The sequence below is a fragment of the Cucumis sativus genome, chromosome 2 (assembly GCF_000004075.3).
Source record: "Cucumis sativus cultivar 9930 chromosome 2, Cucumber_9930_V3, whole genome shotgun sequence".
NCBI lineage: Eukaryota > Viridiplantae > Streptophyta > Magnoliopsida > Cucurbitales > Cucurbitaceae > Cucumis > Cucumis sativus.
In genome coordinates this window covers 16,287,019-16,301,632 of record NC_026656.2, presented here as the reverse complement: position 1 = coordinate 16,301,632, position 14,614 = coordinate 16,287,019, and the positions used below count along the sequence as shown (strand labels likewise).

The 14,614-nt window shown below is 36.0% G+C and overlaps 1 protein-coding gene across 10 annotated transcripts in view; it reads right to left on the bottom strand.

Moving 5' to 3' along the window:
- The window catches only part of LOC101212428 (protein RRNAD1), a 34,355-nt gene extending 24,068 nt beyond the window's left edge, over positions 1 to 10,287 (bottom strand). For 6 of the 10 annotated variants that reach the window (XR_004214743.1, XR_004214744.1, XM_031881544.1 and 3 more), the window contains exons 1-2: positions 10,088 to 10,286; positions 9,844 to 9,939 (exon numbers count right to left, since the gene is read on the bottom strand). Coding sequence is in view for 6 of the 10 variants with exons in the window: in XM_031881544.1 (XP_031737404.1) it covers positions 9,844 to 9,939; positions 10,088 to 10,237 (246 nt within the window). In the remaining 4 variants the exon portion in view is untranslated. Of the gene's footprint in view, positions 1 to 9,737; positions 9,940 to 10,087 lie in introns of those variants that run through there. The other 4 variants (XM_031881545.1, XM_011653223.2, XR_004214745.1 and 1 more) reach the window with 3 other exon arrangements.
- Between the last annotated feature and the right edge of the window lie 4,327 nt (positions 10,288 to 14,614).

Below are 14,614 nucleotides of genomic sequence, written 5' to 3'. Positions count from 1 at the left end.
AAAGTGGAGACACTACCTCCTAGGAAGGAAATTCACCATTATTTCAAACCAGAAAGCCCTGAAATTTATGTTGGAATAGAGGGAAGTTCAGCCACAATTTCAGAAATGGCTAACAAAACTGCTGGGGTATGATTTCGAAATTCTCTACCAACCTGGACTTCAAAATAAAGCTGCAGACGCCCTTTCTAGGATGGAACCACCTGTGGAATTGAATACTATGACAACAACTGGAATTGTTGATATGGAATTAGTCAGTAAAGAGGTAGAGAAGGATGATGAACTTCAGAAGATTATAGAGAAACTGAAGGGGAACGCTGAAAAACATGAGAAGTACCAATGGAATGAGGGAAGATTACTGTATAAAGGGAGAGTAGTTCTATAGAAGTCATCTTCTTTGATTCCCACCTTGTTACACACTTTTCATGACTCAATCTTAGGAGGTCATTCTGGATTTTTACGAACTTATAAGAGAATGAGTGGAGAATTGTACTGGAGGGGAATGAAGGAGGAGGTAAAGAAATATGTAGAAAAATGTGACATATGCCAAAGGAATAAGTTCGAGGCCACCAAGCCAGCAGGCGTGTTACAACCCATTCCCATTCCTGATCAAATAGTAGAACTGGTTCATGGATTTTATAGAAGGGTTGCCCCTGGTCGGCGGAGTTAATGTCATAATGGTGGTAGTAGACCGATTGAGTAATACTCATACTTTATATCCTTGAAACACCCTTTTCCTGCAAAGCAAGATGCTGGAGTATTCATTGACAAAGTGGTCAGAAGGCATGGAATTCCCAAGTCCATCATCACGGATCGGCGAAAAAGAATTTCTTATCAACTTTTGGAAAGAGTTATTTGCAACCATGGGTACAATCCTCAAGAGGAGCACGGCCTTCCATCCCCAAACAGATGGACAAACAGAGAGAGTGAATAGATGTTTAGAAACATATATGAGATGTTTCTGTAATGAACAGCCCCACAAATGGGACAAGCTCATTCCTTGGGCGGAATTATGGTACAACACAACGTTCCACGCTTCCACCAAAACGACTCCATTTCAGGCAGTCTATGGCAGGCCCCCTCCTCCTCTGTTATCTTACGGTCACAAGAAGACTCCTAACAATGAAGTAGAAGCCTTACTAAAGGAAAGAGATTTAGCCCTCAGTGCACTGAAGGAACATCTGTATACAAACCAGAACATAATGAAAAAAATGGCTGATCTAAAAAGAAGAGAGCTGAAGTTTAAGGTGGGGGATGAAGTTTACTTGAAGCTAAGACACTACAAGCAACGCTCTTTAGCCCGGAAGAAATGTGAGAAACTGGCACCCAAGTACTATGGGCCATACACAATCATAAAAGAGATTGGAGAAGTAGCCTACCGACTCCAGTCACCACTAGAAGCTCACATCCATAACGTCTTCCACATTTCTCAACTGAAACTGAAACTTAGGGAAAAACAGGAGGTGCAACATCAACATCCAGTCTTAACTGAAGACTAACTGCAATTATATCCAGAAACAGTATTGGGCATCCGCTGGAACACAGATTTGGGAGCTAATGAATGGCTGGTTGAATGGCTGGTTAAATGGAAGGGATTAGCGAACAGTGAAGCCACGTGGGAGTCGGTTTATCAAATGTATCAGAAATTTCCCACGTTTCACCTTGAAGACAAGATGGACTTAGAACCAAAGGGTATTGTAAGGTCCCCAATCATCTATACATAAAAAGTGCAAGTAAGGGACTATGGATGTTACATCCTACTTTAACAAATTATCTCTAATCTAGCCGGAAATGAATCTATGCAAAGGAATTTTCTGGGACCGTCGTTGTAGAGGAGTTCAATACTCCAGAATAAAGGAAGTTGACAGCAGTTATGATTTCCTTGCTGGTTTGAATTCCAAGTTCGACTTGGTTCATGGTCGAATATTGAGTCAAAGATCTATCCTGTCCTTAATGGAGATGTGCTCAAAAGTTTGTTTAGAGGAAGACCATGAACGTGCAATGAACATCATAACTGTTCTATCTATTGATTTTGCCGCCTTCAGTGCAAAGTCCAATTCTGACAGTGACAAGCAGAATAGGAAACCTTTCCCGATATGTGAATATTGCAAGAAACTGTGACATACAAAGAAGAACTATTAGAAGTTACATGGCCAGCCACCAAAAAGGAAGAATTGCTCGCCGAATGACAAGCACAAACTCTGGTAAGGCCTTCATGAGTGATTTTGCAAATGCCCCACCGACCTCAATCCCTATAGGGAATCCCAATGATCCTGGCACGTTCTCACTTGGAGTCATTGCACAATCAAGTCTCTCAATCATTCAGTCTTATCAACATCGATGGTAGGAAACCCTCGATCTTTGATTGATCATTTGCTACTGATAAACTTACTGGCTCATCTAAAAACTTTATATCGTACTTACCCTGTGTTGGAAATAAGAAAATTAGGATTGTTGATGGATCATTTGCTCCAATTGCGAGCAAGGGTCACATTTCACCGATTGATGGTTTTATCTTACAAAATGTTTTGCATGTGTCCAAAATATCTTACAGTTTACTATCAATTAGTAAGATAACCAGAGACTTACCACTCAAGCTATCTTCTCACTGATGTTGTTTCGTTTTAGGACTTGGAGGTCGGGGAGGATGATTGCCACTACTCGATACAGTAGGGGACTCTACTTCTTTGATGATGATGCTTTCTTTAGGGACTGTTCTACGACTAGTTTACTGTCTTCTTATTTTCCATTTCTGAAAAACGATTGTATATTGTGGCATTTTCATCTTGGCCATCCAAATTTTCAATATATGAAATATAATTTCCCTCACTTGTTTTCTAAAGTGGATCTTTCATCATTGTTTTATGACGTCTGTATTCGTGCAAAACAACCTCGGGTCTCTATTAAAGGAGACGAAAGAGAAAGAACACACCTAGATACGTGGAAACCCTAGTACAGGGAGAAAAATCACGATAGAGACTGTCTTATTATTTTTGTTAGAATTAGTGGACTTGTTTTGGTTTGAAAGCCAAAGGGTTCTTTTGTATTTTATGTAACCCTAATTATTCTTTCTTTTTTTAATATAGGCTCTTGTTTCCTATTAATCTCCCCTTTTGTATTATGTAGAGACTCCACAAATAAAACACTAAAATAATCAAACAATTGGCAAAACAGAGACAATACTCTGAAGATCTTTATTTATGTATAAATGCCAAAAGATACAGCAGAAGGAAATATAAAAATAAAGCAACAAGATGATAATATCATGCCAAACCTCCCTAGGAAAAGATAGTATTCCTCCCCTAGACGTAGCAGCCTCTACAGACCAAATGAAGACAAAAAGTTAACCTAGCTCCCAATCCCATTAAGGCCCTATTTATAGCTCTTCTCTCATTCCTCCCCGTGGGCCCCACTCTCACGTTCTTTTCCTAACATTCTCCCCTTTTCTGCTGCGTGAGCTTTTACACTTTTACCCCTCCTTTTGTATGTATGGATAATAGGAGGCCTTACAACACCCCTTGGTTCCAAGTTCACCTTGTCCTCAAGGTGAAAATCAAGGAATTGTTGGTTCATTTGGAAAACAAATTCCTAAGTTGCTTCACTGTTCGAAAGCCCTTTCCATTTGATTAACCATTCATTCCCTCCCAATTCCTGATTCCAACGGACTCCCAACACTGTTTCTGGCCATAATTGCAACTCAAACTCTTCCGTTAGCATAGGCTGCTGGTGTTGAACAGCTTGTTGTTTACCCAGTTTCAGTTTTAACTGAGAAATATGGAACACATTGTGGATACTGGCTTCCAGAGGTAACATCAATCTATACGCAACTGCTGCTATTTCTTCAATAATTTTGTAGGGTCCGTAATATTTAGGTGCTAACTTTTCAAACTTCTTTCGAGCTAAGGAGCGTTGCCGGTAAGGTCTCAATTTCAAGTAGACTTCATCTCGTACCTTAAATTTTAACTCCTATTTCGATCAGCCATTTTCTTCATTCTGTTCTAGGCTACACACAGGTTTTCCTTTAAGGCATTGATGGCTAAGTCACCCTTCAGCAGCGTGTCAACCTCATTATTAGGAGTTTTCTTGTAACCATAGGATAACAGGGGAGGAGGCGGTCTGCGGTATACCGTCTGAAAGGGGTCACTTTGGTGGACGCATGGAAGGTGGTATTATACCACAATTCTGCCCATGGAATCAGTCTATCCCATTTTTTTGGTTGTTCATTACAGAAGCATCGCAGATAAGTTTCGAGACATCTATTTACCCTTTCTGTCTGCCCATCAGTTTGTGGGTGAAACGGTACTCCTCTTTAGAATAGTTCCCATGGTTGCAAACAGTTCCTTCCAAAAATTACTAAGAAAGATTTATCCCGATCTGTGATAATCGACTTAGGAATGCCGTGCTTGCTTACTATTCTGTCGATGAATATGGAAGCAACTTGCTTGGCTGAAAACGGATGTCTCAATGATATAAAGTAAGAATACTTACTCAGCCGGTCAACTACCACCATGATCACATTAACCCCTCCAGCTAGTGGCAACCCCTCAATAAAGTCCATGGTCCAGTCTTCTAAGATTCTATCAGGAATTGGGATTGGTTGAAGTACGCCAGCTGGTTTGGTTGCTTCGTATTTGTTTCTCTGGCAGATCTCGCATTGTTCCACATATTTCTTTATTTCAGCCTTCATACCCCTCCAATATAGTTCTCCACTGATCCTCTTGTAAGTTCTTAAAAATCCAGAATGTCCCCCGAGGATAGAATCGTGGAAAGTATGTAGGATCTTGGGTATAAGTGTAGAAGTTTGAGATACTACCATTCTCCCCTTATAGAGCAATCTTCCTTTTTCCACTTGAAACTTGCTTCCTTCTTCTGCATTTTTCTTCAGATTTTCCATAATTTTCTTAAGTTCAGCATCATTCTCAACTTCCTGCTCGATTAGTTTCACATCAATGATTCCAGTAGTTGTCAAGCTGTGCAGCTCCACCGGTTGCTCCATTCTAGATAGGGCGTCCGCTGCCTTGTTCTGATGTCCGGGTTGATATAAAATCTCGAAATCATATCCAAGGAGCTTTGTCAACCATTTCTGGAATTGGGCTGTACCTCTCTCTGTTCAAGCAAGAATTTAAGAGCCTTTTGATCTGAAAGTATGGTGAATGCCCAGCAAATAATGCCTCCATTTTTGAACTGATAGAACTACAGCCATCAACTCTCTTTCATAGATGGATTTGTTTTGAGCCCTTGTGGATAACTTCTGACTGAAAAAGGCAATCGGTGGCCATTTTGAGAGATCACCGCTCCTAACCCTACGCCAGATGCATCAGTTTCGATAATAAAGGGAATGTTCCAATCTGGTAATGCCAACACTGGTAGAGTAGTCATTGCTAGCTTCAAATTTTCGAAGGCAGTATTTGCTTCTTCATTCCACTTAAAAGCATTCTTCTGTAATAACTTGGTTAGCGGTGCAGCGATCTCTCCATAACCCTTGACAAACCTCCTATAATATCCTGTCAGTCCTAAGAAGCCCCGCAGACCAGATATATTCGTTGGTGGTGGCCAATTAATCATCTTCTTGATCTTATCCTCATCTGCCTCAACTCCTCTTTTGGATATCATATGTCCCAAGTACTGTATTTGAGAATGGGCTATAACGCATTTTTTTTTGTTAGCAAACAGCTGGTTATCCTTCAAAACATTGAATACCATGCCCAAATGCTTTGCGTGTTCATCTATATCCGCACTATAAACCAGTATATCATCAAAGAAACCAAAACACAGCGCCGAAGGAAAGGTTTAAATACCTGGTTCATCAAAGATTGGAAGGTTGCCAGAGCATTCGTGAGACCAAACGGCATTACTAGAAACTCATAGTGCCCTTCATGTGTGCGGAACGTTTTCTCCACATCTTCCTCTTTCATTCTAATCTGGTGATAACCAGATTTCAGATCTAATTTCGAGAAAACCGTTGCCCCATTCAGCTCATCTAATAATTCCTCTATCACAGGAATTGGGAACTTATCGATACTGTCGCCTGATTTAACTTGCGGTAATCGACACAAAATCGCCATCCACCATCTTTTTTTTCACTAACAACACCGGGCTGGAGTAAGGGCTATGACTAGGGCGAATAACCCTGCTTGAAGCATCTCGACCACAGTTTTTCTATTTCTTCTTTCTGCACATGACCGTATTTGTAAGGTCTTACATTGATAGGTTTAGTAAGGTTAATATTCGGTGATCAATAGCTCTTTTGGAGGTAGTTTCTTGGTTCTCAAATATCTCCGCATAATACTTGAGCAGGATCGGATCATAGTAATTCCTCCTCATCTCCTTTTATCTTGTCCTTTCATATTCATCTCTACTTCCATCTCATAATTCTGGAATTCAAGAGAAAGCCTTGATCTTTTATATCCCACTTTTTCCAATGTCTTCAAAGAACATTCAGCTTTCACTAAGGATGGATCTCCTCTTAACACGATTTGCTTGTCTTTTGCCCAAAAGGTCATGGTTAATGATGGCCAATGTACCTTCATTGTGCCGGTGTATCTAGCCATTGCATCCCTAAAATCACGTCAATATTTCCAGTTCCACACTAGAAAAGTTAGTTATAACTGTCATTTCTTTCAATCTCAGTTCCACCTTTCTGCAAATACCTTTCCCTTTACAGCGGTCCCGTCTCCAATAGTCACTCCAAATTGTGTACCGGGTTCAATGTTCAACCCTCCTTCCATTGCCACTGCTTCATGGATGAAGTTGTTCGTAGCTCCACTGTCGATGAGAATCACCACCTCCCTTCCTTTTACATGTCCCTTCAGTTTCATTGTCCCTTTGGACGTTAACCCTGTGAGTATCTTCAATTCAATTTCGGTGGTTTCAGCAACAACTAATTGGCTCAGCTCTATTACTTCTTCGGTCTCTTCCATTTTGACTTCCTCCCCACCACTCTCTTCTCTTGTTATAAATAACATTAATTCTCTTTTCTCTCTCATCTTGCATCGATGTCCAGGTGTGAGTACTTCTCATTGCATCTAAAACACAAGCCCTTGTCCAATCTTGCTCTGAATTCCGTGTTCGAAAGTCTTTTAACTAGAGGTTCATTTTTCTGGTAGTTTCCTTTAATGGGACGATGACTTGCTTCATGGGGAACTCAGTCTTCTTTGGTGAACTTTTATCCTGACTGCTTTGTCCCTTGCTTGAGCCTCCTCCTTCCCTAGTCACACTGTTTACCCATTCTGCTTTAGCTAATTTCAAGGCTAGGTTTCCACTTACCAGTTGTGCCTCCTTCATACATTCCTCCAAGGTTTGAGGGTGTCTACTAATAATTTATGCTTGAAGAGCCGGTTCTAAACCTGTCACGAATGCATCTAAGAGCACGCTTTCAGCCATGTGCGGTAGTGGTGCAGAGTACTGGACGAATTTCTTGACATAATCATTATAGGATCCATCTTGTTCTATTCGAATCAGCCTTTTGCCTAAGCTCTTATGCCCGGAATCTAGAAAGAATTGAACATTCTTGCCTTCAAATCCCCATCCTTCCACCTTCTTTCTATGGTTACTCCAACGGTACCAATCAATTTCATCTTGTCCGAAACTAACCACCGCTACTTTCACTTTTTCTGCTTCCGATAGGCTATTAATTTCGAAAAAGTGTTCAGCTCTAAATACCCAGGACTCGGGATTTTCCCCTGTGAAAATCAGCATTTTAAGTTTCTTATATTTGCTTCGGTCGACATTTACTACATTATTTTCCCCTGGAGTGTCGGCATCTTCCCATTTTCCTTTTAACTTCATGACTGATCCATCAGAAATTCTGGATTCATCTCGCCTTTTGTAGCTGTTGTTTTCCTTCATTTCATCAGCCAGTCTGTCCATGGATTTCTTCATTTCCAAGATCATTTCCTTCAACCCCAGTATTTCTTTCTATGTTCCATCTATTCTCTCTTCTATTTGCCTTTGCGCCATCAGTCGCGTCACCACCCCCAGTGTTTGGGCTATGATACCAGTTGTAGAGACTCCACAAATAAAACACTAAAATACCCAAACAAATGGCAAAACAGAGACAATACTCTGAAGATCTTTATTTATGTATAAATGCCAAAAGATACAGCAGAAGGAAATATATAAATAAAGCAACAAGATGATAATATCATGCCAAACCTCCCTAGGAAAAGATAGTATTCCTCCCCTAGACGTAGCAACCTCTACAGACCAACTGAAGACAAAAAGTTAACCTAGCTCCCAATCCCATTAAGGCCCTATTTATAGCTCTTCTCTCATTCCTCCCCGTGGGCCCCACTCTCACGTTCTTTTCCTAACATTCTCCCCTTTTCTGCTACGTGAGCTTTTACGCTTTTACCCTCCTTTTGTATGTATGGATAATAGGGGGCCTTACATATTATTTGTTGAATAAGAAAAATAATAAGAAACCTCTCCACCGTGATTTTTCTCCCTGTACTAGAGTTTCCACGTAAATCTTGTGTTCGTTCTTTGTCGTTACTTTCAATACAGTATCAGAGCGAGAAAATGTCAAAACCCTAGACACTAACCTTGATGGAATGCAAACAAAGGAGGAACCCACTATTGGCATCAATGCAGCCATCCACGCCAGGATCACAGCCTCCAAGGACCAACTACTCTGACGACTTCAAGCAACATCGACTGGAATGACCCTTCAGCTTATCGCACCACCCAACAGCTCCCTCATTCAGCCACAAAACCCTCATGCACCGCCAACCTTTCACGCACTGCAAGGGCTTCACGCGCCGTGAAACTCCCTTGCAGTAATCCAGCAGCCGATATCTATTGCCTAGCCTCAGCAGCACCTGCCAAACCAAGTCCAACCTCCTCTGCCTCAAACTCTAATTCCACAAAATCACCTTATGCATATTTCGAACCAAGCCCTTCCTCACCACTCCAACTGGCCCCTATACCCTACCAAAAACTCTATCAAATTGTCATCCCGGTGTCGGTAACCTTCGTACCTAGTCAGAATTTAAGGTTGGTGAGTCCTCGATCCAATCCAAACCAAAAGTGCAGAATACTACCCGGGCTATGTTTCGACAGCAACTTGTGACGTTTGAGGCAGCTTTTAAAGCTCATACCTACACACCTAGCCCTCGCATTCCGACCAAGTTACCGATGTATTCTCAGAATTTGGTAACTTCGTTCCCTACTTTGTCCTCTACTTATGTGTTAGAAATTATTGTACCAAGCATATTTGTGTAATCTTTTATACCCTTGTTTATTTCCTTTTTTGTCAAGACTTATTATGGCCTATAAATATTCCATCCCTTGTATTCTTGTGTGAATAAGAGAAATATACAAAAGACTCATACATTGTTTTTTCTCCCTGAACTAGGGTTTTCCACATACACCCATCTCCTTTTATTAATTTTTATACAATCTTTCATTGTACGTTTTCAGCATTCTTCCGTAGAATTAACCATCCAACCATATACTAGCACAGAGACTAAATAATTTATTACACAAATTAATGCTGCTACTTCAAATGATCAATTTCAGTTCCACAAATATTTCTAAAATACTCTTCAAGTAGAAATCAATATTATGATAGATGTTATACTTCGATCCAGATAATTAGACAATTGTTTCAAAATTGATGCATACAGGTACTATATCATATAAAAGTATCCCAAAAAGACTTATAATGGATCGATGAGAAGGCAAAATAATCAATTCTGTTAAAATTTCCTGCATAGTTTCCTTGTCGATAAAAATCTTACCGGCGAGCTCAAATTTGGCGTCTAAACAAAGGTTCAAATATCCAAAAAACTCGAACTAATCAAACTGAAGTCCAGGTATAACAATGTCCTTCAATTAGAGACGCACCTGGACAACTCCAGACGGAATTAGGTGCAGATTTTCCACAGGTTCCTTGCGCAAGCACTCCATCCACTCCTCATCAACAGCTTCCCATAGTCTATCCTGGAAAAGATAATGAAATACAAGCAGTAGCAAAAAATAAATCGTAAAAGAACATCCACGAGTGAAAACCCAAAAACATAATCAAATTACAAGCCACACTCCAAGCAGATTCTCAAACTCGTGCGAATGAAGAATTAAATCAACAAACCTTGAAGAAATTGACGACGGGAGAATTGATCAAGAACGAATAAGGTTTGATAAAATCAGCGATGGCCTTTATCCATTGCAGAGTATTGGCAGCGGTGTCGCACTTACACTTGCACTTGCTACCACCATTGCCGCGAAAATCTGTCGCCATTTTTTGTTCCCGGTCGCAGCTTATTTTCGAGCTGGGATTAAATAGCCTCGCATTGAAGGCTAAAAATCAAAATACTTGAAAATTATTTTCAAATTATAATATTCAACGCAACTAATTTATTTTATAAAACTGGCACATTTAATTTATACACATACAAAGTCTAATAGACCAAAAATATGTATGAGAAAGAATGAGAGAGAAAAGTTGGACAGAAGAGGAATATAATAACATTTTTAAAACAAAAAAAAATTACTACACTTGATGGTATTTTGTCATTTTTTACGATTCTCCTAAAATTAAACATCTATTGACGAGTGTAATCCACATGTCAATATATAATGGAGAAGAATGATGTTTACCGTTGTAGTCCATGACGTTATCTCAAACCCCCTAAAAAATGGTTTGTTTTCTAGGCTTAATTAAATTACAACTCAAACCGACCATGTTCAAGATCATGTAACAAACACTCTGCATTAGTTTGTGTATAAACCCTTTTGAATATTGAATATACTGAAAGTAGTATTAGATAGAATAAAATCAACCTGAACGTAGTTCAACTAGCACATGTATATATTTATCTAATAACCATGTCAACAAAAGTCAAATTGATGTCACTATTAAGGGTTTAAATCGATACATCTCTAGTATATATAAAAGCCACAATGTAGAGAAATTATTTCCTCTCCATTATACCCACCCATAAGTTTAATTTTGTGTTTCAATTCACTTTTGGGTTTTATGGTAAATTCATTTTTTATTTTGTTTTCTTGTAATATAATTAATTACGGAAGATTAATGGTTTTTCATTTACGTTTTAAAATTAATTAAACATTTTAAAAAAATATTTAATTTTTTATAATATAATTAGTTATGGAGGACTTATGGTTTTTCACTTGCATTTTAGAAATTAATTTTTCTTTTTTGTAATATAATTAGTTATGGAAAACTAATGGTTTTTCATTTACATTTTTTCAACTTTCACTACTATATAAAGGGCTTCTTTGATTTCTTTCTACCACAAGTATTTTATTCCATTAGTTTGTTACTTTTTTCCTCTCAATTTTTTCTCCAAAAGTTCAATACGTAGTATGTGAAGATGAAAATTCACTTGAAGAAGATTGAGTGCATATAAAGAAAAGGTAAAAATTTCAATATTTTGATACCCGTAGGCCCTAACTCACCTAGCTAGATATGCATACTCAAGAAGAAGACAACATTATTTATTAATTGATTTTTTTCTTATTTCCTTAAGTAACATAGGAAATAGAAAATGATAGAGTGGGTTACTCACCTAAAGTTAACCTCTTTAATTTCTATGTATATATTTCTTTTTCTATAGTATATATAAAAGCATGGATGAGGAGACATTTTTTTTCCAACTTTGTCCTTTCATTATAAGTTTTTTTTTCATTACTATTTTGGCGGCAAAGTTAATGTAGTTAATTGATAAATTAAATTAATTTTTCAAAGTTTTTTATTAATATGATTGTCGAATCTTTTACTTTTATGTTATTTAATTAATTTATTTATTATTCTCTCATTCTAATGGTTCTTGCTAAATGTAAGAAAGTAGCTATTCCCACTCCTAAAAAAACTCACTTTTCTCTCTAATTAATTAATTCTCTTATTAAAACTTCTTTTTTTCACGTCCATTCTTTTCATCTTTCTCTTGAACGTTTTATCTTCAAACTATTCACATTCTCTTATCTCTTATTAACTCTTGTATATGATCTACCAAACTTTCAATTTCCTCCTTTTTGAATTTTTTTAGTATAAATATTTTATTATTTTCTTCCATTCAAACTGATCATAAGTCACAACAAAAGTCTAAGATGTGAAGAAGAAATCAAATTATCATTCTTATGTTCTTTTTCTTTTTTTCATTTTTGTTGTATTTATTTACTTCTATATATAAATATGTCTGTTTGTATTCTTTCATGGGTGTTTAAATCATATAATCTTAGATTTTTTTTTGTTGGAATGTAAACATATGATCTAAATATATGTTTGTGTGTATTTTTTCATCAGATATGTTTGAGTCATGTAACCATGAAGATCTTTTTTTAGAATGTAACAATAGAGAATCTTGAACATTGTAAAATAATACATTATTTGCTCGTGTTTTTTTCATTTAATTAATTTTTGTTTTTTATTAGAGTTGTTTTATTGATAAAATGGTGAAATGTGGTTAATACATTTTTATTGTGTTTGAATTATGTAACTTTTATTGAAATCTAATTATTAATTATAGTTAAAGGTAATACAATGTGTAAAAGTAGAAATATGATTTTTTCACTTTTTCTTTGATGAGTACAATTTTCTTCCTAATAAGAAATGATATAAACTTTGAAAAAAAAAAATACTATATTTTAAAAATGAAAGTAACATATTTTGAAAAAAAAACAAAGTTTTATTATAATTCAAGATATTAACATTGATTGCAATATTATCTTTTAATGCATATATCTTATAGAATACTAATACATTCAAACATTAACATAAAATCACTTTTAATTCTCTCAATTTCCCACTTTCATTTTGGATGACCTTTTTATAAACATTTTTTCTTCAATAAACTCATTATCAAATAACTTTAATGATAACAATAGTAATGTGTATTTTGGAAACTAAATTTGTTGAATTTTGTTATATGTGATTCATATTTTTTTACATTCATTTAACAAATTAAAAGAGTTACGCACGTGTTGATAGACTAGTATAGATATATGTGCACAATTTTTCCTTCTATTAAATATGAAGTAGATATTAGAGGCAACATGTGATTTTTTTAAAAATATTATTTAACATGAGAGATAAAATGCAATTCAATTTTATGAAATGGTTATTTTTTAAAATAATTTAAGCTTAATTGTGACTTTCATCTTGGTTAAGTATTTTGGGGTAATTTGGTTTTTTGGAGGATAGGCTGAAAAAACAATCAAACACATATGGATAGATTTAAATGGCATGTTTGGGGCTATGAGTGGTGTGGGTCATGATAGTCAATCCAGTCAACCCTTGTTTGGAGCAATGTTTAGTTTTAGTTAGAAATTTGGATTAAGATTTAAAATAACTCAAATGTCCTTACCATTCTTCAACTCTAGAGTTATTAGTTTCAAAGGATGGGAAGTTTGTCAATTAACATTCGGACATTAGTTATACTAATTATCACCAGCCAAACTTTCGACTACCAACTTTGGCGATTGTTGCCACTTTGAAAACTTTTAATAAAAACATTTTTAGAGTTTAGGTTAATCTTCGATGATTGTTGTTGACCAATCTCCGATCACCACCACCTCGGCGCAACCGTCGCTACCGATCAACCTTTTAAATTTAGGGTTTAGGCCATCTCCGACCAGCACATTTGGCAACTCCAACAATGAACTTTTGACCACTAACTTGGCGACCTTCGCAACCAACCTCTGATCGCTACCGATCAACCTTAAAAAAATTTAATAAAAACACTTTTAGTATATATAACAAAAAAAAAAAAAAAAAACTTGTACATACAAATACCTAAAAAAAACATTTTTTTTTTAATTTTAAGAAGTTATGTGTTTAGATAAAAATGAATTATTTAAAGAGACATTTTTAAAAATAGCAAAATAAATTAAAATATTTACAAGCTATAGCAAATTTTTGGATTCTATCACTGATAGTCTTCTATCACTCACATCAATGTCTATCACTGATAGACTTTGCTATAGATTGTAAATATTTTGTAAAATCTTCTATTTTTAAAACTTTTCATGATTTAAAAGCTTTTTTCTTGAGTCATTCCAAATACGATCTTAGTTTAATTATAATAATATTTTTTTAAAACTACACTTTCTTATGTTTATTTTTTATTTTTTATTTTTTATTTTTTGATGATTTTTTTCTAAATTATTATGATGTTATCTGTTTAATTTTTTTTTTTTTGTTTAAAATTAATGTTTTCTTCATTATATTTGAGGGCATAGTGCTAGTATATATATCAAATAAACTTCGTATACACTCTTTTTGTACTAATATAAATATAACTAAGTATATTTATTTAGGGAGATGTATAGAAATACCTAATTTAGTTCAATAACATTTTTCAATTTTTGTTGGTTAATTAAACTGGCTCAAAGACATAAACTTAAAAATCACAATGCATAGTGTATACACGAAGCAATCAAACTCAAGACTGCGGCCATATACCAAAGGAAAAATAATCACGCACAATCTATTTTTTATATTTTTAGAATTCAAGACTGACTAAAAACTTAATCTATTTTTTATATTTTTAGAATTCAAGACTTTGACTAAAAACTTGGAAACTATTACCAAATTTGGCGCCACGTAAAAAATTAATAACCAACTTATTTAAGTCTCACGTTATTTATTAATAAC